At 37.1% G+C, this 24,644-nt stretch overlaps 1 protein-coding gene across 1 annotated transcript; it reads left to right on the plus strand.

Annotated features, from left to right (window-relative positions):
* Window positions 1–3,055: 3,055 nt before the first annotated feature.
* LOC104400630 (protein-L-isoaspartate(D-aspartate) O-methyltransferase-like) lies at window positions 3,056–16,353 on the plus strand. The gene is given in 7 exon segments (XM_010009533.1): window positions 3,056–3,146; window positions 3,149–3,259; window positions 4,415–4,446; window positions 5,720–5,824; window positions 9,223–9,343; window positions 14,322–14,407; window positions 15,981–16,353. Coding segments are annotated over 7 exon segments (726 nt in total). The 3' UTR covers window positions 16,161–16,353.
* Window positions 16,354–24,644: the final 8,291 nt, after the last annotated feature.

Raw genomic sequence — 24,644 nt, forward strand, 5'->3', positions numbered from 1 at the left:
GGCATTTTGTTAATAAATAATTTACTGTCAATTGTCTTTATTTTTTCAGCACTTAGATATGGCATGAACTTAGAAAGTCATCTTTGCAATATAAAGTGCTATTATTGGATTCTTAGGGGATATACTTGTTTTCTGGACTTCAGAAACTGATAGATATTTGTTCCAGACAGAATTAAGATCCTGGCAGTTGGTCTCCCTGGGAATGACTGCTGCAGGAAGGAAAGGACTTCCACTAGAGTTCAGTACCCTGCAGTTGCTGTATTTCTCTATATTCAACCATGAGACTAAGAAAAATTCTTTTTGTTATCAGCACAGAAGAAACCACTACAAAGTTAATATTGACTTTACTTACTGTTTAGGGTTTGATTTCTCTTCCTAATTCCCACCTAAAATTTGATGTTGTCTCCATTATATAATAAACAAATTTGAAAAGCAGACTTAATCTTTGGGGGATAATGTGATACCCTGTAATTCCACATTCATAGCTGGGGGCGTGTACTCTTTTATGAAGAGGGAATGTTATGTGATAATTGAAGTACCTGGCTGAGACATGAGATCCAGCTTCTCCCACTGGTTCTGCTGGGGACTCTGATCATGGATTACTTGCTTAACTTATTTACTGGAATGGAGAGATGACACTCATTAAAGATAGCCCAACAGTCAGCAAATCTGAGTGCTGAATGAGAGCAGCCGAAATGCTCAGAATTTGTAGAATATTAGAATAATAGTGCCTACTGTTTTCAGGTTGTTTGGGTTGGTTTTTTTTTTTTTTTTTTGTCATTTACCTGTCAGTGTAAGCATCACACTTGGTGAAGTTATACATAATGGGACTAAAACAAAGTTTTGTGCTTTGCATTGCACAGATATCCACAGACAATCTCTGTCATAGAGCTCTGGTAGAACAAGTTGGGGGAAGAATGAGTAAAATATATGAGTAAAGTAATAGAATAGAGAAAACAATTTTTAAGTGCTGAGAGATGAATTTACTTACCGACACTCTAAGCAGAAAGATGACAGGAGTAGATGAGAGAGGTGAGGTGGCAGGCACGGAGTTTTGCAAAAGGGGGAAAGTGGATTATGGGTGGTGTGCAAGAAAAGGTTTGGAAGAAGCCTGCCGTCACAGTGGTACAGAGAAAGTTCCCTGGAAACTAGAGGAGTTCTCAGCCTTACAATAGGGCCCTGCAGTTGCTCTTTCAAGCTGGAAGCTTGGTTTTCATATACTCTGCGTGTTTCCAGAAGACACAAAAAGAAAAAGCAGATGGCTATGTGTAGCTTCTAGAATGTAGGCATCTACATGCACAATACACAATCTCAAGGAATAAATTGCTATTTTAGATCTTTTCTGAGTGTTTCCTAGCTGCTGCTTTTTGACCTCCCTTTTGACAGCCAGAATAGTGATCTCTATGCCTGTTATCAGCTTTGCTTATGCTCCTACCTATTTTTCTTTTCTTTAAGTACGTTTGTTTTTGAGCTACTATTTCTTGGTGAAACCTCATGAGAATCTGACAGTAATTATTTTTGTTTGGTTTTGTTTCTGTGCTTTGCTCACAGAACTGATACACAGCTAATTCCAAGTGGTCGGGGAAAACTTTTTTTTTCCTTACTATCTTATATTGTCAGTGCCAGTGTTAATGGATTGATTTGGTTTATTATGGGGTACAATTTTCTCAGTAAGGAAACTCATAAACTGCTGCAAATGACTGCTGTCTCAGATTAAAAAGCTTGCACTGAAATGAGTTTCCTCTAACTGGAACTGTAGTACACAGTATAATGCACAGGTGTGGTCTGTGAAGGGAGTGTATGCTTTCTCTGGGATTTATCAGATTAAGAAATAAATCTAAAAAAGAATTATTTTTTTGAAAGGATTTTTCCTTAATAATGTGGTAGTATATTCTTATTGCAGTTGATGCTTTGTCTTCAGACTAAAAAACAAAATGATTTGGGGAGTTATTTTGCTCTCTGAATTCAAGCTTATGTTATATAAGATATTAAAAAACGAAACAAAACAAAAAAATCCCATGATTGCTCAAGGTAGTTAGGAGCACACTGTGAACACTCAGGGAAGCCTCTGCAGAAGGTAGCCCAGGCCTTGGCATGGGTGCATTAGTGGTAGTACTTTAAAACATTGATACGACTTCAGTTAGGATGATCTTACAAAAGTTCCTTAATCTGATTTTGTTCTGTTAATGCTTTTTGGGTTAGATCTTAAAGTACTCAAATATTTTTTTCTTTTCCTTTTGAGTATAATTTTCCAAATAAAATCTTCCTTGTTTAAATAAGTAGCTCGATGAAGCAATCCATTGTTGAAACGTCAGTTATTTGTAGTTTATACTGTCTTCTTAATGCAAGTGATTAATTTTTTCCATTTGTTTTGTAAAGTTTTTTGTTACTCATAAATGTCTCTTCATAACTTTCAAAAAAGAATTATTGATGTTAAGAAGTTCAATAAAATAGCAAGGAAAAATGGTTGCACTTGTACCGTGCTTCTGTCATTTACATGCATCTACATTTACATTTTATTTCGAAAAGTGAACCACGATTTAAAGTGTTTTGATATAAAAACTCTTTGGTTTCAGTCTGCTCCAGCATAAGAATTCTGATTCTTAGGAGTTTCTTTGCAGCAGGATTTTTTTTCTTCTGCCAACTCAAAAGAGAAACAGATCTTGAAAGTAAAGTACTGAGCAATGATGCTGCATCTTCACATTTCTAACCTGCTTTTTGTATACGTTTTGATAATTACGTTTTTGATAATTGTATACATTTTGATAATTATATAGCTTCTTAGAAACATGAAGTATATCTTGTTTGATTTGTAGAGTAATATCAGATTCTTACTGACTTACGTTCTCAGGAATATCAAAGGTGTGCATGAAGTTGAGTTTTTTCTAGGGGATAGGTAAATCTTTGAAAATGGTCCCTACTGTTTCAGAAAAGCATCTGTAAGCACTGGGAAAGTCTTGTTCAAATTTCACTGTCCTAAGCATTGTTTGATCTATGAACCACAGCTTAAATTCTAGTATGATGAGGGTTAGAGTATAAGAGAGGGTAAGGTAGCATGATTTTTCACAATATTAGGAATATATGCATGTATTTCACATGCTCTTGCTTTGCAGAAGAATGGCAATGCCTTCAATTGTGTTTATTTGTATTATAGAAAATGGGATAATCAAATCAGACAAGGTATTTGAAGTAATGCTGGCTACAGACCGTTGCCACTATGCAAAATACAACCCTTATATGGATTCTCCGCAGTCTATAGGTAAGAGCATCTTGTAAAACTGATTGAGATTGTTCCAATTTGCATTACTGTGCCTGCCTTTGTTATACATGTTAAGAATGTGAACAAAAGTTTTTAAATCTAGAAGCTTCTGTAGTTTTTTATCAGTTTATTCAATACCTTTTAACTAAATTTCAACTTGTTATGGAATACAATTTGCATGCCTGTATGCATCAAGTAGATGTTTTCTAGTCAATATGAATAGGTATAAGTATGTATTTTTTTAATCCACAGCAATTTGTCATGGCGCAGATAATTTTTTTACTACTTAAAAATCATTCATATCCAGTTTATGTCAGGAACAGTCTTTCTCTACATAAATGATTCAGTTGAGATCAATGCAGAGTTTCTTAAACCTTTACGTAAGATTTGATTTTTAAGATGAAAATAGGCTTTAAATGGGATGATCTGCTGATAAGACAGTTGTTGTTTCCCGTCTTTCCAGGTCAGCAGAATGAATTATGTGAATATATAAAAATTCCTTTTTTTTTTTTTTTTTTTTTTTTTTTTTTTTTTTTAAGGCCCTACCCTAATAGTGGGTGGTGAGAACTAGGAATTATATTAGGATTTTAATAGTTGTATAGGCTAATTCAAAAATCTTTTAATATATATAAGCTTTTCAGTATGTATTCATACGCTTGCTTCACAGAAAAAAATATAGGTGAGTGTTCTTCCATGTTTTCTCACACGTGTGTGCTGTTTGCAAGATAGATGGGGTTACTGTCTCCAGAAGTTGGAGACAATATGGTCCCCACCACATAAAACTCAACTGACAAGTTCAGGCTTTTACACAGGTCCTGAGGGGAAAAAAAGCATTGCGTTGTTCTGGGAGACATTACTCTTCTGAATTCAGCATGCTTGATCAAGCTAAGGCAATACAGTGGTGAAATGGAGATTCTAACTGAGGTCAAGGGTAGAACCCTTGGTTTTTTCTGTCCAGAGTTGGCATGGCATAGCTTTGAGATAATGTACCTTAACTCACTTCTGGAGTACCAGTGTAACTGTTGGGGGGTGTGTGTATGTAGTGCCCCGAATGAGGGTGACAGTTAAAGCATTGCATTTTATAGTCAAGGTAGTAAAGATTGCGTTGCAGTCTGAACAGTGATCAGCATGTTCTTCCATTCTCTTGTTTTACAGGTTTCCAAGCAACAATCAGTGCTCCACATATGGTAAGCTTTAAACTTACCTGATTAGTATAGGTGATTTTATAAATATCAAAATGCTTCAGAAATAAAATATTTATCCTACCAAATTTAATGAACAATTGATTGCAATGATGCTGTTGTGGACTGCCTAGTGGGAAGGCACAGAGAAGATTGAGCCAGACTTTCCCTGGAGATGCACAGTGATGAGGGGTAGTGGACAAAAAAAAACAAAACATGGGAAGTTCTGATCTGAAGTTTCTAGGGTGAAAAACAAGCCCCGTTGAGGGTAGTTAAGCGCTGGAACAGGTTTCACAGATTGTGAAAACTGTTCTGTGTTATACAAAGAAGCTGACTGGACAGGGCTCAAAGCACCCCAAAATAAATTGGCCATATGTTGAAAGAGGTTTGGACCACGGGATTTCCAGAGATCCTTTCCAACCTAAATTACTCTGTAATTTATAAAAATATAAGATTTCAGAGTGGATAACAGTGATTTCTGCGATCTGATATTGCAGTAATGCTTTTAATTCTTTAGACGGAAAAAAAAATGGCAGGGGGGTTGGAACTAGATGAGCTTCAAGGCCTCTTCCAACCCAAACCATTCTATGATTCTATGGTATGCATTTTGTCCTTGTAATGTTTGGAAAGTGGCAAAACAAAGTAAAAGTCTACTTCTCTTGACAAAAGCTACCTAGTTATGTGAGAATTTACTTAGTTACCAATATAAAAAAAATCAGGAATTTATTATAGAAATGTTAATGATTTTATTCAAGAAAAGACAGAGAAAGAAGGTCGTGTGGCTAAGGGATAAAATAAGCTTTAATTATGTTTTCAAAATTTTAATTCATCTAAGTTATTGCCTTTGAATTATCCTTTGCTTAGCACCGGTAGTATATAAAGTGTTAGAGCAAAAAGGAAACGTATCCTCTAAGCAAATGTTGACAATAAATGTTCTAACAATAAATGTTCTAATTACTTGCTTTTTGGGTATGATGAATTAAGTTGTCTTTTTCTGACTCTTTGATTCAGCAAGTGTGTAGGTAGGACAAGAGGTAGTTTTAATACATATACACACACAATTTGAAGTCAATGAAATAATAATGATTATATCATATAGCTAACTCCCGCCACCCTCCTCCTCCCCCCCCTCCTTTTTTTTGTAGTAGCAAATAATTCTGAAATATCTTGCATGAATCCTCAGTGCATTGGCCAAAATCACTGAAGAAATGAACATATATTGGGTAAAATAGATACTTAAAATATTTTGACATTTTCTGTCTCTTTCTTCTTCTCTTAGCATGCATATGCTCTTGAACTTCTGTCTGATCAGTTACATGAAGGAGCCAAAGCACTTGATGTAGGATCTGGAAGTGGAATCCTTACAGCATGCTTTTCACGAATGGTGAGATACTTAATCACTGAACCATCAGAACTGCTTGAACTGCAGCGTAACTCTGAATTGAAGGGGAGGAGAAATAGCATCATCCTTTGTACAGTGGACTGATGCATATTATACAGAAAATAATTTACTCTTCTGGCTGTGATTAGTACCCATTTCTTACCCTAGCTGATACTAGATGGTTGAGTTAAAGGGTCCAGTTAATCATGTGATGGTGAGGAAACTGCCTAGAGGGGAAGGCTTTATTTCTTTCTTACATTTATAGCTTGAAGGAAGGAGATGTTTGTCTTGTCCAGCTCATTTTTTATGTTATCTTGTGTGGCTATGACTGTTCTCATTGTGATCAACTGTCATGTCTTCCTGCTATGATGAGAGCTTAGTGAGATCTAAATGAATCCTATTTCTACAGGAAAGTACATTGTATGTGTATAAATTGCCTTTGAATTTAATTTTTTTTTCTCATTTCTATATTGTGTGAGCATCACTATAAGTCTCCATTTAATCTTTTCTAAGTTAGATATTAAATTTTTATTTTTTTTTTCTTAGCATCTTCTCCAAGAGACTTAATCTCTGGGTTGTTCAACCTGTATGTAAGGAATTCTCTGTGGTTCCACCCTATGTTGCATCAGGAAAAAAAGATGAAAAAAATTGTGATGGCTGTAACTACAGTGCTGTTAGACTAATTTAAGTAGTAGAATATAATCAGTTCTTCCTTCTCTATTCCAGGCCCCTGTCATTGCTTTATAACTAGCAGATGCCTTTATTAAACTGCCAACTATGGTTTTTTTTTTCTTTTTGTCTTTCTGATAAGTTAATTTGGAATATGGTGATGCAGATGATAAATTCTCATGTGTGATTTTTTTCTACTTAGTTTTCTGTTTTCTAGCAACTGGTCTGTTGAGTCTGCAATCACTTCTGGTTTCTTGTGTAAAGAATGTGTAGGACTGGGCAATGCACTAGTAAAAGTATTTAGGTTTTTTAAGTGCTAGCTGCAAAATCTAAAAAAAAATGATTAAAGCAAAAAAAGAAAAGATCTGTTGAAATAAGTTAACCAAGCTGCAGTTAGAGGAAATCTTAAATGTCACTTATTCAACTTTATGCCTAGTATTTTTCTTCTAACTTTGTAGTCAATAATCAAGTGCCGGTAGTATGCATGGGAACTCCAATCCTACAAGTGTTAAAACTTTTTGTCACAGTTAGGTGTATTTCTCACTAAAGTTTCACATAGAGGACTAGCCATTTTTGATAAGACGTGATAAGTTGTGGTGTGCACTTTCTTCTTTTAAAACAGCTACATAAGAAAAGCTGAAGACATGTGGCAAGAAGTCAGAATTACCATAAAAAGGAAATTGCCTTCCAGTTTTGCTGACGTTAATCACATTATCCTTTTATTGCCATACGAATGTCACGTTCCTCTTCTCAGTTCTCCTTGGTGGTATGCTGTGGGAAGCCTTATGAGCATGTGTTTTGTGAAACTGGATAAATGCCTTTGTTCTGTTTAGTAGCAGTACTGTGCAATATGGATCTTGCTTCATCCACTTTAATGAATGTAGATATGACAAGATGTACTGCTCTGACTTTCTCTGTAGAGTTCTTTCTAACTGTAACAAAAGTTTGAAAGATGTATATTTTGGGGAATGATGGTAAAGTGTTTTTCTATCAAAATTCAATTGGGTGTGTGTTTACTGGATCATGTGGATGTTGCTTCTTGGTTTACTTGAGATGTCAATGAAAAGCTTGCATTTGTAGCACAAGTACAAGTGCACATTGATGTCATGACAGCTTTACTCCCAAATAATAATCTCATTGGTGATACTTTTGGTAAAGCTTTATGTTTACTTAGGCTAGTAAAGCATCTTTAAGATTTTTTTTTTGTTTGGGTTTTGATGTTAAACTGCTGTGATAAACTTAACTGCATACCATAAAAATTTTATTTGCTTTTAAAGGTTGCTGGCAAATTGAAGTAATTGTAATTTTCATCGTGTAAGTACTGGAATTATAAAAAGTGGGGTATATTTTTAATGTAAACAGACCACGGAGATCCCCAAACCTGTGCCATTTTGCTATTGTTTCGATTGCACACACTTCAAGGTTTCAGGAAATAGCCAGAGGTAACTGATTGAGGACTCTGAAATATCTTACTGGACTGTGACATGCAGCAGGAGGTTCTAATGCTACCACCATCTTGCTGAATTTGAATTTCTGTGACGTTACCTTTTGTTGGACTACACTGGAACTTTTGCCAGCTTCTGGTACAGCTGACTGCCAGGCATTCCTCCAGATAGCAGCCTGTGGTTGTCATGGTGAAAACTTGCCATGTGTCTTACTCTGTTTCAAAGGCTGGGCTGGTGCGCTTCTACTTGAAAAAGAAGACCTAACACTGTTCTTTTTTCTTTTCTTTTCTTTTCTTTTTTTTTTTTTTCTTTTTAACATAGCACTTGTTCAAAATGAAACAGAAATATCTCCATGATGTTGATAACCAGTTATTAATTTTCCATGTCTTGGCAACATACAAAATGTAAGATACAGAAATGTAACCAACGGGTTCAGATGTGACCAAAGTTGTATGACAACATGGGCTGCTAGGACATACTCTGCCATTATGTTATTTGAGCTGGATCCTGTTAAAAATGGTCAGATTTTAAGATTTGGATTATTTTTTTCCTCTCCCCCAAATTGGAATTTTTTTCTAGAATGAAGACCCAATTCCAGAAGAAATACCTGTAATGGAGAAGTTTTGTTAGTAGACCTTTTTTGCCCCTCAGACTACACAGATCTTTCATGACCTGTGAGTTATGAGCTCTCAAAAGTTCCACTCTTCCTGTGGAAGAGAGCTGTAAATTTCAAAGTAGAATAGTGAATGCAAGGATAGGTGGAAGGTAGTTCGTCCCTGACCGTGAATTAGTGCATTGCTTCTGAAAGAATAGGACTCTTGAGATAACTTAGAAAAATATGCATGACTTTATATTTTCCTTGAAGCAAGGTCTTCTCTATGAAAACCTTAATCTTTAAGTAAGTTTATTGAACATGAAAAGATTACTTCTAGTCTTTGTCCTTGAAGCTGTTACTTTCTGTTGCAGGTAGTGCAAACCCTCATGATCAAATTTGACTTCTACAAATTAAGAAGAGATCTCCACTAATAATATAACTTAACTGAATTATGTCTCAAAAAAATTACTATAACAAGCATTTATAAGACTGTACTGGTAAATTCTAACTACCAGTTGCTTCTAGTATTCAGGGTGTGTCATTCCAAGCAGTACTTTTAATAACATCGGGAAAATACACTTACCGCTTTACTGGTTTTGTTTTTATTTTAGAGAAATGGGCTCAGGTGATAGAAATACTCATTCTAGAAATAAATCTAGCAGAAATTATTCAACTCTATATTTTTATTCCAGGTGGGTCCCAAAGGACAAGTTGTAGGAATTGATCATATCAAAGAACTAGTAGATGACTCAATAAATAATGTCAAAAAAGATGATCCCACATTGCTGTCTTCAGGAAGAGTGAAACTGATTGGTGAGCATCAGACTGATATACTTACTAATTAAACTGATATTCTTTCTAGCAGCTGGTTGAAAATGACTGGAATTGGATGCGATTAAAAATTTTAATTGAGGAAGTTAAGCCAAAGAAAGAAGAGCCAAATGAAAATTTTAAAACCTAAATCATCTTTAGGCCTTTGAAAAATATAATCTTCACACAGTTTTGAGAATATGACTTCTGGTAATCTTAAAGAATATGTAATCATACTACTAGAGAAGCTTACCAGGGAAGTGCTTTCCAGGGAAAACACTTCACCTGCGGAAGGTCTGTCATGTGAAATTTGCTATTTAAAACTGGGTTTGAGTTCACAACTTTGCTTGAATAAATGTACTGTCATCTAAATTTGGCTGTTTTAACAAAACCTGTGTACTTCTGATAGAGTAATTGAGACGGCTGCACACAGAGTGGAAAAAGTACCAGATTGGCAGTATGCATCACTGAAGTTTTTCACTTGTTTTTAAGATTAACGGTATTTGCGTGTTAGGGAAGTGCTTAACTGATGTCAAACTACTGTAATTCAATTAACATTATTTCCTCTCAGTAACTCTAAAATTATATAGTGAATTGTTTTAAATGATACTTCTTTTGACAAAAAGATGCGCTTTTTAGTTACTTTTTAGAAAAAAGAAATGCACAAAGCTGGCAGGAGGAAAGCATTCCCTTCACTGTCATTCTATTCTTTACATTTTAAAAAAGAAGTTGAAGATCTGGAGTATTTTTGAGGTTTCTTACAAGAGTGCTTGGAAAAATAATTATTATGTGGTGTTTGGCTTAATTACCATTCTGATTCTTGGTAATGTTTTTGTAAATGAGGGACTTTTCCAAATAAGATTTTTTTTTTTTTTTTTTAAAATTTTAAATAAGCTAATAAACACATGTTCTTGTACACGTGTAAAAAATGCAATGCCCCTCGCTAAGAACACTTTATGCCCTAAACTTTCTTGGAAAAGAAGTTATCCTGAGTCTGTTGCTGCTGGTGAGGGGAAATGGGGATCATTTTCATTATTGCTGTACAGGAGAAATTCGGACTTATGCTTCTGTTTATACGTACAACAAACCCTGCTGCTCTTGAGAGTCTAGAATTCTAAGTAAGCATCATCATTGTGTTTGACTCTGTAGCAGGATGACTGAGAGACTTCTGAACAGTGTTGTTATGAGGTACATTTTTAAAAAGTACAGATGGACAAGAAGCACTTCTGTGAGTTAGGTGGAAAGGAAGAATACTTCAGCTGTGCTGAATTCCTGGGAGCAGTTTGATGTGGAACTAGAATCCAGATAGTGCTGTTCTGTAAAACAAAACAACACCTCCCTTCCCAACACACACACAGAAAAAAACCCTGAAAACCCAGGGTTAATTGGTGGTGGGAGGTATGTCAGTTGCTGGCTTTCCACAAGTATGCTTCAAGCACTCTCCATTGCTTTTTCACGCTTCAGATATGCCGTAACTGCATTTATTCAGAAGTGTTAACATTATTTTGGGGTGCCTCAGTAATAGAACTACACTGAGAACTTTGGAATAGGTATACTTTAGGGTATGTCTATATTAGTCTGCAGGGTATTTTTCTGGCTTTGGTGTGTGGTTTGTTTTTGTTTTTTCTTAAAATGAGGAGGGTGCCTTTGACGTGAATCTCTTGACTGCTTTCACTTACCACAGTTAGACTTCCATGCGAGTGCTCCTGGAGAGCACAGACTCTGATTTCTTTTGGATGAAACTAGCTTGGATTATGTGCTCTGAGAAGAAACTGAATATGTTTGATTCGTTAATGGATATGAAGCCAGTAAGACTAGAACTAGACCAGTCAGTCGTTCTGAAATGCCAATGTTGCATGGACATCAGGTTCTCAGCAAAAACTGTTTTGCTGGACAGATCTGCTTCTATTGTACTGCACTATTTGCTGATGCAGACATAGCCAGAGGGGATGAGAGTATTCTAACCACAGTGAAGTAGTTTTCTTCTGTTTCTGTGCTGATGATGAAACTCCATGTGAAATAAGTCCGCATAGAGACACTGAAGGCTTGAGTACCATTATCAGAAGATCAGGTCTAGATTCAGAAACAAGCTACAAAACCCTTTTATGTCAGAAAGTCCTGACACTTCTTCCCCCTCTCATCACCACCCACTACCCACCACTGTGATTACTTCATTAACAGGCTGCATAGAACTAGAGATCTAAGTAGGACAGGGGATGTTACTTAGCATGCAAGCACAAGCTCAAAATTTGGGCTGCTGTTTCCCATTGGACATTGAATAATATAATAATTTGTATCACATTGAATATATAAATGCCAACTTAACTTTTTTTTTTTTTTCTTTTTAATCTTCTGGATATCTAAAAATGTGTTCCCGTTGTGAGTGGATATATACCTGACTACTGTAGTCAGGAGAATTTTCGTCATGGAAGAGCCGTGCTGTGTATGGTGCATGCAAAGAAGCATGAATTTGTTGGTGGTGTGTATGCTGAAGATGGTAGCTTTGGTTTGGACTAATGATTCTTAGAGTAAAGGGTTTAAATGTTTTGGGTCTTTATTACCACTGTCAGTGAAGTGACAAGATGTGCACAAGTGTCTTTGAGACTTTTTTGGGCAGCACACAAGGTGTGCTTAAGTCTCAGGGTACAAGTGTTCTTTTTCAGTTCAGCAGTTCCTTTCACAATTTAGCAATCTTTGCTTTTGCCAGCAGATTCATACTGGAGATTGCTGCTTCTAATGCCTATTGCTGCAGCTTGGGAGGGAGGGTCTGTCTCCTCGTGTAACTAACAGAATTCAAAGCAGTATCTGTACGTCTGAGCTAAAGAAGTCTTTTCCCATTGCCTTCTCTGATGGAATAGCAGTTGATACAGTAACGAATCACTACTTCCTCTTTAGTGGAGGTACACAATTGTCCTGGTTTAAACCCACCTGGCAACTAAGTACCATGCAGCTGCTTGCTCACCAACTCTTTGGAATACCCCTTTGGCTAGTTTGGGTCAGGTGTCCTGTTTCTGCTCCATCCTGGCTTCTTGTGCCCCTCCTCACTGGCAGAGCAATCCTTCCCTCAGGACTACTCAGCAACAACTAAACCATTGGTGTGTTATCAGCATTGTTCTCGGACTAAAGCCAAAACACAGCACTGCACCAGCTACTAGAAAGTAAATTAACTCTGTCCCAGATGAAAACCAGGACGACAGTGCCACTAAGATATAAGCAAATATAAATGATATACTTGACTGCATTGGGGTGGTTGCTGCAGTTGAATCCATTTCGGCAGAGTCAGAGATGAAGCCCTGGAAATACTGGAACTTTCATTACTGTCAACAGTAATAAAAGCTGACTTAGTGGAACTGGTGCTTGATAGGCATGAGTTATCCTGAAACATTGGTAGTTCTTGCTTGGCAGCTTCTGCCTGTGGCCCTTGGTCAGAACTAGTGCTGGTCACAAGTGATGATGTGAGGAAATAAATCACTGAGTTTTAAGGGGCTTCTCAGTTACTGAGAAAATGTGCTGTATCCTTAAGCTTTGGGTATAGGAGGTCCGTGAAGGGTCTTGTTTCAGGACCTAATATGAAAGATGGCAAACTTCTCAATTCTGATTGTTTCAAGGAGCTGTCCAGATCTTCCTGCACGCTCTTGAGTACTTAAGGGTGCTGTTGCTGTCTGGGTGGCCCCCTCCAGCACTGAGGTCAAAATTAAACCTGATACAGCCGCCTTATGTTTTTACTGCCTTCTGAGTTGTTGGGAGGCAAGAAGTTGGTTAATTTTTGGCCTCTGGCAGGGACTTATAACTTCTGTTGACTCTTTCAACCTTTTAGTTAAGCTCTGATTATAGTGCCTGCATGAAAGTCAAGGCTCAGTCTGAAGACAGGAAACCCCAAACAACTACTTGTACTGAGCAAGAGGACTGTGTTCATTAGCCTCCTTGCTTTTTCTTCTTAACTGATTACTGGGACTTCAGCACTCACTGAGTATGAATTTATGAATGGTTTAGCCTCACTCCTTTTGTTCCTAAATAACTCCAGAGAGAGCTTGCCTAACATGCTCTGAATTTCCTGTTGGTTTCCTGTAAATACTGTGGATGTCACATTCACATTCTCATCTTTCAAGGCTTCACTCGGGGTCTAGTTTAGCTTGCTACATTTCAGTGGCTTAGAAACCCCAGTCTGTTCCCCTTTCATCCTGCATAACTGTGATGGTATGAGACATCTGTAATAGGGAGCTTCTTTAAGCAGCCTTGGTAGCCCTCTGAATAACTTAATTACTCCCAATAACTTCCAAGCAGCCACCTGGAACTTGGCCTGATGGTTGTCTGATGAGGTCTGCTGTGCCTATCCCTGTTTGTCCAGGAAGGGTAGTGAGACCCATCTGCTGACAAAAGGGGATGCATGGCAATTAGTGTGGTACTGCATTCGTTTATGAATGTAGGTGTAGATTTCCATTCTAACTGGTAGTGCAGTTACAGGTGTATGGCCCATGTGAATACTTGCTTTTTCTTTTTCTCAACTTTGGAGTCTGATGTGTGCTGCTGAGACTTAATGCTTTAGATCTATTATTTGACTTGTATTTAAGAATGTTGTGTGTGAAGGCGAGGCAAAGCAAAGCACATGTTCCAAGAGGGTAAATGAGCGGAAAAGTCACTTGTATTGGAATGATAGGGCATATAAATGCTTAAGTATCTTTTCTGGGCAGACCACATATTTCCAAGAACTTTTGTTATAAATCCATGCTTTCTAAGTTCAGGTATTTCCATAGTACTTTATATCTTTTATAAGTGTGTGTGTATGTATGTATGTATGAGAGTGTTTTGTTGCATCTATTTTGCAATTGTGTTAATGTTTTTAAACTGACTTCTTGATATTACTGCTCAGCAGAATTTTAGTTGAAATCTGAGCATATATTTTTATCTACCTGTAGATATGGGAGGTCAGCTGTTTTCTCCACTCCTTTTGAAAATGTTAAAAAAGTGTGTTTTCTTGCAGTGGGAGATGGAAGAATGGGATATGCAGAAGAAGCTCCCTATGATGCGATTCATGTAGGAGCTGCAGCACCAGTTGTGCCCCAAGCAGTAAGCTTTTTATGTTTTATGTGTGTGATTCAGTAATCTCTTAGCTGTAAAGAATATTTTACATGTGTATGTATGTAAAACAGTTGGTAGACTTACACTGCTGGGAGTGTCAGTGGGCAGTGTGGTATTACTGTATGTTGGGGGGGGTGTGTTTCTGTTACAGTTAGGCTTCCTGTTGGTTTGCAAAAGCTGTATGTTCTAATAACTCCTCTAAATAAAGATATTTTTAATTACTTGTGCATAACCCTCTATTACAACAACAAACTGGAGCATTTTATTTAAAAAATAATTATGTTTTATCAAACACTGAATTACAAAATTTAAGTATTTGTTTCCTGGATTCCAAGGTATTGAGCCTATTGGAAAAGTAACATGCTCAGCTGGAAATACAGATGATGCCGTACATTCATAGCTTTCTGAGTGGGTACAGGCCAGTTCTTACTAAAGAAACCAGAGAGTAACTAGGGACTTTAGAGTGTGCATACTTGACGTCCATTCCTGCAGACTTTTTCTCCCCTCTTCCTTTTGCCAGGTGAATGGGAATATATACCATGATTATAATATACTAGACAGCAGTAAAGTTTTTTTAAAATCTGAATTTTAAAGGGATAGTGATCAACTGGAGGTTTGAGGTGCTTTAGACAGGCTAGACAGTTCCAGACATTGGCTGTTGGTTTGGTTTTCTTATTTTGGGGTATGTGGGAGGTGTGGTGTTCCCAGCAAAGTGTCGACAGGTGACAATTAAAAAGGTAATGTAAAGCTTAGTAGTGAATGAAACAGTTCTTAATTACAGGTTTTGAAAGTAAAAGGGCAAAGAATTTTTTTTTTCCCCCTGGTGTCTGGGAAGTATTGTATTTTCCTTGAGGCCACTGTGATCAGCTGCCTCATGTGATGATGAAAACAAAACCAATCCGAGCATTTTTCTCACATACTGTCTTACTTGTCACTTATCTTACTCATATATATTAGACTAGTTTCATAAAATCTGTTCCATTCACAGAATGAAAGAGGAGCTGTTGAGTAGTGAGTGCATTGTAAAGAACTTAAAATTATTCCAGGAAGATAAATTTAAAAACAAGTCATAAATCTCAAATCTTATGCTGAGGGCTCAAGGATCAAGTTGGGGTTCAGTTACCCCAGAAATGTTGGACAGTGGGCCTGTACTGATGCACTATAAATATCAAACAGTTCAAACTAGCAGTTTAAAACAATTGAATCTATTGTAAAAATAATTCAGGATTTACGTATTTTTTCCCCTCTTACATAGAAACTAAAACTGCAACTAACCCAGTTAGTCCAATCACTATTTTACCTTCTTTTGTAATTACATGAAATTATTGTGAATGTTTCTGTAATACCAGTTGTTGTATTATGTAGTTGTGATACTCTTATTTCTAGTGCATGTTTTTATTTTTCCTAATTGAAGTAGTTATACACTGTGTAATAGTAGATAGCTGAATCGCGGAAAGCTGTTAACCTAATGTAACAAACTTTGAATTCAGCTTCTCTGAATTCAGAATTCTCTGAATTCTGAAGTGGCTGGTTACATCCTAATTTCTGTGTTGTGTTCTAGCTTATAGATCAGTTAAAACCTGGCGGAAGATTGATATTACCAGTTGGTCCTGCAGGGGGAAACCAGATGCTCGAACAGTATGACAAACTAGAAGATGGCAGTGTCAAAATGAAGCCTCTGATGGGAGTGATATATGTGCCTTTAACAGATAAAGAGAAGCAGTGGTCCAGGTGGAAGTGATTTTCTGTTCCACTTACTTCTTCTACACACACACAAGGTGAAAGGGTGTGAATTTTAAGCAGATAGACTGCAAGGCCTGCCTTTGCTGCTGTTATTGCTTTCTGCTCCTCCATACCATGACAAGTGACTCAGTCTGCATTACTACATCACCAAAAGGAGGTTATGCTAAGTTTGAGTTAATTTAAAAGCAGAAGAAAAATATTGCATGTGTTGCACTTTGTCTCTTTCAGACATGTCTTATTTAGTCCTTAGTGTGTTGAAGTTTCTTATTTGTTGTTTTGAACACAGTTTTGGTTTTTTTTATTTTTTTTTTTAATTTAAACTTCCCCTTTAATGAACTTTTTATAAGTAGCTTGCCCAGTAATTAGGGTAAAGTGTAAAATACTACTTCAGAATAAATATTGTTTTGTCCTGTAAGTTAGTGGTAATTGGATGTCTTTTTTTTTGTCTTTTTTTTTCTTTTTTCCTGAAATGTCACAAATGAAGAAAAATCTTTGTGAGGGCTTTTGTGAGAAATACAGATAATCTTGCGAGCACTTTTCCCTCATCCCCAAGTGTCAGAAAGCGGAGGAGGTAGTCCCTTCTCCCCTGGAGTATAAGTACAGTTGAGTAGTGTTTGGAATTTTTTCTCAGACACATTATTAGAAGTCCATCACTGTCTCTGATGGGGACATATTTGTGTTTGCCAACACAGCAAACTCTAAAGACCTTTCTAGGGGTAGTAAGCCTTCCAATTTGCTGAATTGAATGGCCAGTAATGTAGACATAACACAGCTGTCAGCGTAAACCATGCTAGGCATTAGTATGCAAATGAACAAAGCAGCAGTCCTGTGTTGCTTCCTGGCAGAAAACGCTTGTGAATGTATTGTGTGCATAAATGAAGTGCATAGATGTGTATTGAGTTCTGAAAGCAACTCTTGAGCTTTGTAACTCCTAAATTTAGGATTCATTTTTTTTTCCCCTTTGATATTCTGTAGTACTGCTTCTGGTTCGGATACGTGAACACTTAAACTACCCAAGTGTCCATTCAAAGTACAAACAAAACAGTTTGCTGCTGCTTACTGACATAACATTTCAGTGTTTCTTGGATTACCGCATAGCCACTGTGTACAAATTACTCTTAGAACGACTTTAATGAGTTACTGCTTAATTCAAAGCTTGTGATGCATCCTTGTTATTCAGATGGTTTGTATTTGTTATGCAAATTAATGCTTTGTCCTCAGATCTTGCCAGTATTCTCTCAGGGTGGTTTCCTGCCTCTTGTAAGGCTTTGGAAGTTTTGCTTTGTGGTTGGTTTCCTCCTCTTGCAAATTTGGTGGACTTTATTCAAGTTTGGAGTCCCTATGTTCTGCTTACTCTAGAAAAGAGAAGTGTTCTTAAGCCTTTGTCCAGAGAGGTTTTACAGATTTTTATTTTTATTTCTGAATTTCCACCTGATCTGATTATAATAGCAATTGTTTTGGTTTTGTTGTTTGAGGGTTTTTTTTGTAGCAGCGATGTGTGTTCAATAAACACAATTTGTAAGAAGAGTTTCTGGAGTGACAGTGGTTATCCTTTGCTGCTGCTGAAGGTGGTGTAGTGTATTAAGGACTAGAATTCTAAGGTCTTTGCATCTGTTCGGTGCAGTTTTGTACTCTTTTCTGTGCTAGCTCAGGAAGAAGTAATACGTTATCTTTGAGCCTTCTTCAGTCACAAGTATGGTAGGGTTCTTTTCCCCAGATTTTCTTACCAGTTTCTGTTGTTTTCTGAAATACTTCTAGATTTTCATTTTAAATTTAAATATTAAGAATATACATTGGTGGTGTCAGAAGAGGTAAGTGTTCAGCCTGAAGGGTTACCTTGATTACTGCAGTGACACAGAGGCTGTTTCTTGCTAGGTACATTTAAATTTGGTTCTGACTTGTAAATCTCTGTTAAAGGAAATCTCAGAAGTCCACTTCTTGTAATGTTTGTGTTTTCTTTAATTGTCCTTTTTGTGATCTGAAAAAAAAAAATCCATTCCCTTTTTAAGGATAGTTGCCAGTCCACTGCTGGCCTTACAGGAGTTCACATCTGTCTTTTATTGTTGTTGTTCCCTTTTGGTGAGTCCAAAGGAATCTCCTCATTAGAAGTCAGCAGTTCTTATCTATGCTAGCATCAAAGATGAAAGAGGTATTTTCTTAATGCAGGTAATAGTTTCATCGCGTTAAGTATTGGTGTCCCTTCACAAAATACAATCAATAGGCCAGCAGTATTTTCCTAGGCTAGCAGACCTTCCAGTTGGCAAGAAGGAAGATGCTTAAATTTTGGTTAGCCATTCACACGTTGGAGAAATTGGTACTGTTCCTTACTAGGGATGTGAGGTGCCCTTTACTAACCAACACAGCAGTTACTTGATCTCCAAAGTGGTGTTTGAGGTCAAACCTACCTTTGGATGTTTTGCATCATCCATTACTATGGAAAACTGGAACTTTGAGCAAAAAAAAAAAATTGGGACTAGCTGGAAGGAAAGGTCTCCTTGGATTTCAATAAATTGATGTGGTGTTAAATAAAGAATTTTATTTTGTGAATATTGTTGACTAAATTTAAAGAAATCCAGTAACTTTCTAGCTTGGGTTCAGCTGCAGTAGTATTTTTAAGCTCCAGATATTAGTGCGAATCTTCTCAAATGTGACTCCATGGGACATTTGGAAGTAGAATATGCAAAGGAACCATATCTGGTACAAAATGAAATGCATTAGTATACCAGGGATCCAGCAGTAGGTAAATCCTACTCATGTGATTATGCTGGTGTGTTGATGCTTTCACATAAAGCTTCCCAGTATTTTTTTTTCTTTTCTTGCTGATGAGTAGGGAGGAGAAAAGACCTTTTGGGCTGCACAGCTGAGAAGACAACTTACTGGCTACCTTACTGGTAGGTCTTGTGTAAATTGGCATCTCTCTGGTTCTACTTCTCTGAGAAAGTTCACTTACTACTTATATAGAAAGACAATTTAAAGAATCATAGAATTGTTTAGGTTGGAAAAGACCTTTAAGATCATCAGTTCCAACCATTAACCCACCTCCACCACTAAACCATGTCCCTAAGCACCACATTTACACGTCTTTTTTCAGATACCTCCATGGATGGTGACTCCACCACTTCCCTGGGCAGCCTGTTCCAGTCCTTGACAGTCCTTTCAGTGAAGAAATCTTCCCTAATATCCAGTCTAAACCTCCCTGGCATAACTTGAGGTGATTTCCTTTTGACTTACAGCTTGTTACTTGGGAGAAGAGAACAACACCCACCTCACTACAACCTCCTTTCAGGTAGTTGTAAGAGAATGATGAGGTCTTCCCTGAGCTTCCTTCTTTCCAGACTAAACAACCCCAGTTCTCTCAGCCGTTCCTCATCAGACTTGTGCTCCAGACCCTTCACCAGCTGCATTGCCCTTTTCTGGACCCGCTCCAGCACCTCAATGACTGTCGTGTAGTGGGGGGCGCAGAATTAAACACAGGATTCAAGGTGCAGCCTCACCAGTGCTGAGTACAGGGGGATGATCACTGCCCTGGCCCTGCTGGCTACGCTATTTCTGATAGAAAGAGAAATAAGAGAGTAACAGCATAAGGAACACTTAGCAATGAGTCTGTGTTGCAATTCTTATGATATTTTCAAACAGAAAGCTGTTTAAAAATGTTAACAGACTACTTTTATAAACTTAGAATATTGCATTAGTAGAAATTATTTATAAATGTCATGCTAAACACGTATTTGCTGATAAAATAGAAAAACATAATGACAGTATTAACTTTTCTGAGAAAAACCTGCAGTGACTAGACTGGGGCTGTTACTGTATCCCACTTATCTGTACCTACAACATGATTAAGCACCCTTTTGGAAAAAGTATTAAGAAATATTTTAGTACATTGCTGCTTAGAAACTTATTCAGTGTTTCAAATGCCCCCTGACAAGCTAGTTGTCTAATTTCAATTAAAATCAGCAGGAATTGTTTGCCTAGAATTCTTTAGAGTAATGATTATGATTAAAGCTTTTATTTTACTTTGGCAAAAAGAATCTCTGCACAATAATATTTTGGGTTAAATTTAGAATTTATGTATAATGCACAAATGCATGTGATGTAACTGACAGGTTGCAGAGAAGATTCCTTTTGTCATTTCAACCTACTCTCTCAATGTGATGATTGGTCATAGCAAATAATAAATACTTTTATAACAGCACTTTTTCAGATTAAAATGCTACAAGTCTAAATATTGCATCTAATTACCTTTAAAATTACAAAGGGAGAAATAATCAGCTGCTGAAACACTGAGTAGCTCCTGAAATTGAGTGTAGCCTAATACGAATTAGAAATACAGTATCAGTAATGACAGCATATTTTTCATAGATGAATGATGTATCCAAAAGGGAAAGTCAAATGCTGCCTAATGACAAGAAAATTGAAGTGGATCAAAAAGAGAGAGTTACAGATTTCAGATAAATTTATAAATGCTTATTCAAATATATAATTCAAATGCCTTCCACCGAAGTGGAAGAGACGGATCACAAAACCTCATGACTTACATGTATCCCAAACTTCTATTATTTCTTATTGTTGCTAAGGTTTGTGCTTCTTTTTGGTTTTGTGGGTTTTTTTTTTATTTACGTGAAACTCTACCTATAAAATTTTTCTCAGAATGCTTCTTAGTTTATTGTTTATTAGGATACTCCCAATGGGACATGTGGAATATTCCTGTGTTTTCCCTACCAGTAAGACAATATTTTTCGAAGTTTCTTATATTTATTTTTAGAATAGTAATTTTGAGCTAATGACTTCTGAAATTTGCTTTAACTTGAGCTTGTAAAGTTGCTTTGATGCCTCAGTTGACAATATTAGACAAACGATTCTCTTGTTAGAATTCCAGGGCCTGAGAAGGTCTATTGTGATGACTTAAAACCGAAGTATATGTATTGCTTAGTAAGCAGGAGCTAGTAAGCAGATTGGAAGGAGTACATATATGAAGGTGGAAGGAAATTGAGTTGTGTAAGAATCGCAGCAAATAGCTGTGGCCAGAGAAAGGGAGAGAAATACAAATTAGCTGATCTTTGCTATGGCTCTAGGGGACAACAGAATATTTTTAACAGGGAAAGAGTACTTGTCTTTTGAGTCTCTTTCTAGGCTTTGTGGCAGGATAGATCTTTTACTGCTGGGAGGATAGGCAAGTATTCTATTTTTTACCAGTAACTGTAACCTGGTAGATTGCATAACTTGGTAGCTTCTGATCCGTACAACTGAAGTTCAGATCAACTGCTTTGCAATATGTATTTAAGTCTGCAAGCTGTTCGCATTAGGTGGAAAGCTGAGAAATGCTGCCTACCTGATGTGCCAAGGCTTTTCTCTATTTTCTAATATATATAATCCAGTGGAGCAGGTAAGCTCAGCTTCTCATAACAGGAGAAAATAAATGCTGTGTAATTTTAACACCTACATCATGGGTTGTTTTGTGCTGGTTTTTAGATTAATGAGTAGTGAAGAGCACGTGAAAAATCTCTTGAGGGAAGCTGATCCCCTGAATACAGTTAATGTTCTAATAAAGAGTATGAAAATGTTTGTTTTGCAAGTGATATCTAGGATAGACTTAACTTATAGGAACATTATTATGTTGTCAGGAACAGCTTAAAGTGACGTGAACTACCAACAATTAAAACATTGGTGTGTTGGTATCACTTACTTGAATTCTATGTACAAATACCATTTTGTAAAAGAAAAAAAACCACTTCAAATACGTGAAATACATTAGCAACATTATGCAAAAACCTCACCAGTGCCTGTGAATGGGTAAAATTGTCATGTTGAATAGTTTCAGAGTAAATACGGAGTTTTTCTTGGGCTTACAATTTCTTGAAGATCGAGCTTGGGTTTAAAGGCTTAAGAATTATTTGTCACAGTAAAAGGTCAGGCTTTTACAAAGCTATGAGAGTATATGATGGGAGTCAGGATGCAAATCACATCAGCAATTAGGCATCTGAGACTAAACCAGCAACAGAAGCAGTCATTATTTACATATGCTTTTTGAAGTTGTAAATATTTAACTGATGGTGCAGCTCCTGAAAGCATTAAAGATGAATGAAGTACTTGTCCTCATTTTACTGGCAATGCATTTTAAACTGAGTATCAGATGTTAATTTATTTTTATCTGTTTAAAGTAAGCAAATACCACTTCTGTGAAATGGGCAGATATGGAGAACTTCCAAACCTTTGGCTATAAACAGATTTTTATTTACCCCTGCCAAGATGTGTTCTTCCCTCTTCTGCTTTATCTCTGCTTTCTGTAATTACTGGAACACTCTGAAGCTGTATGAATAGTACCTCCTTATTAGAAGGCAGTGCAAAGTGCAAAGAATGCAAATATTTATCACTAACAAATCACAAGGTTTGCCTCCCAGCTGCATTCGATAGAAAGCACTAGTTACAACAGCTTTTTCAGTTGCTTTTAAAATGTTTTGCATGCTGTCGTTCCATGCTATATGATTCCTGAAGGATAATGCCTTTGTAACTTTAAAGCTTTTGCCTGTGTGCATGTAGCACTATATTCTTGTGGGTTAGTTTGCATGACAGCTGGAAATACTATTGTGTATTGAGCCAGCAATCACATTAATGAAACTCTTCCTAATTCAGACACTGCTTTGGCTAACGAGGGTGATGTACCCACTAAAAGAAAAATTGCAGCAAGCTCGCTGGGAGTTTATAGATCACTTGTGCCTTGGGAAAGGGGGAAAAATAAAAGCAAACACTTCTGGTTTGAATTTCCTAACATTCATAATGGCCCAGTGCACAGCTTTCAGATTCGATGGACATTTTGCGTTAAAGTCCATCCTTTAGAAATATTTAAATAAATCACTAATATATGATAGTTTCACTGTTGGAATATGGGTTTCCTATTTCAGGGTGTTTTAAATGTCCTGCAGGAACAAACCCGTGCATTTTCTAGATTCCTCATAATGATTTAGAGAGACTTCTTGCTGCGTCCTTTCTCTACCTGAGTCTCCTTTTAACACACGCACACATACACCTCCTGCCCCCAACCTTTGCATAACCTACTCCTGATTTAGCATAGCTCCGTCGGGAGCTATTTGAGCTCCTCTGTGAAATAAATAAAGTAGGTGGTACAAACTGCAGGATGTTGATGTGGGATTGTGTTCCTAGCTTTCTTGAGAGACTGCAGCTAAAGCAAAAGTTCTCTTTTTGGCAGCTGCAGAGAATGTTTTTTGCCAATACTCTGTCTAGTAAGTTGGCTCAGTTTCTCACCAGCATGGAGCCAACAGTTTGGATGACAGGTAGCTGTGTACATAGCTGCGTGGTGTGGGGGAGGTTCATCAAAGCAAAGGATCCGTTCAACGTAAAGTAGAGGGACCCATATTTCACGATACGTCATGTACCAGTAGGAGACGATATGGGATTGCTGTTGCCTTTCCTTTGGGTTTTGAGTTGTTCTCGTTTTTGTTCTTTTTTTAATTTTGAATGCTTGAAGAGATTTCTGAAGTTTTGCTGACGTGCATGAGCACTTAAGTGTAATCTGATTCAATATCAAAACTTTTAAAATATGATTTCCAAGGGGAGGAGAAACATAACTGCATGTGTTTTCTTTCTACAGGGATGAATTGTAAAAGCTACATCATCTTGACCCAAACATAGTGTTACAGTGGACTGCTCATCTCCAGTTCTAAAAGCTTTTTGAAAACCAACAGCATTGCAGCTTGTTTTGGACTTCATTATACTGTTATCAGCATGGAAAAGCGTGGTGTTTGTTTTATTTTTTTAGATGCTCAAGGCAAATCCGATAAAGAAATGGTGGAAAGTTTTATTGGGCACTGTTTTATTTAACATGCCTTCATTTTACTTTCATCTGTTCAAAGTGAATTTCTGCAAAACTGCAGATCAAGACCTACAGCTTGTGAACTCTAACTTTGATGGGGGTACTTGAACACTCACTTCTCTTGGCTCCTGTGTCCCTTGGTAAAACTGCTTCTGTGCACCTTACGACACTACGTAGGTAATACCAGGTTTTCTGTGTTCCAATGTCTGCTAGATGCTACTAAAAGGAGATGAACTTCCTTTTTAAGCTTTTGACATGGTGTCATAGACTAGCATGTAGTAGATACAATCAGCTGCTTTATTACCTTAAAACCAGGCATTTGTATATATATATACCTTCACGACATCAGAGGTGGGTGGCCGCTCTTATCAAACATGGCTGTTTGAGTTGAACACAACAGACGTGGTTTTCCCTTTCCTTCTAAAGTTAATCAGTGGAGTCTTGAAATTCTCTTTTGGTTTATAGCTCACTACTGGTGAGATACACATGGACTCAATGCTGTAGATATGATGTAAGCTGTGTCCCAATCACTGAACAGTTTACGCAGTGCTGCTTTGCCAAATAAAGCTAAAAGCAAGAGGGGGCTTGTGTGCTTGTGTGGAAGACTAGGATCAGTATGTAGTAGAATACTGAGATAGGGATTGCTAGATT

Source organism: Nestor notabilis, unplaced genomic scaffold, assembly GCF_000696875.1.
Source record: "Nestor notabilis isolate BGI_N333 unplaced genomic scaffold, ASM69687v1 scaffold16432, whole genome shotgun sequence".
NCBI lineage: Eukaryota > Metazoa > Chordata > Aves > Psittaciformes > Psittacidae > Nestor > Nestor notabilis.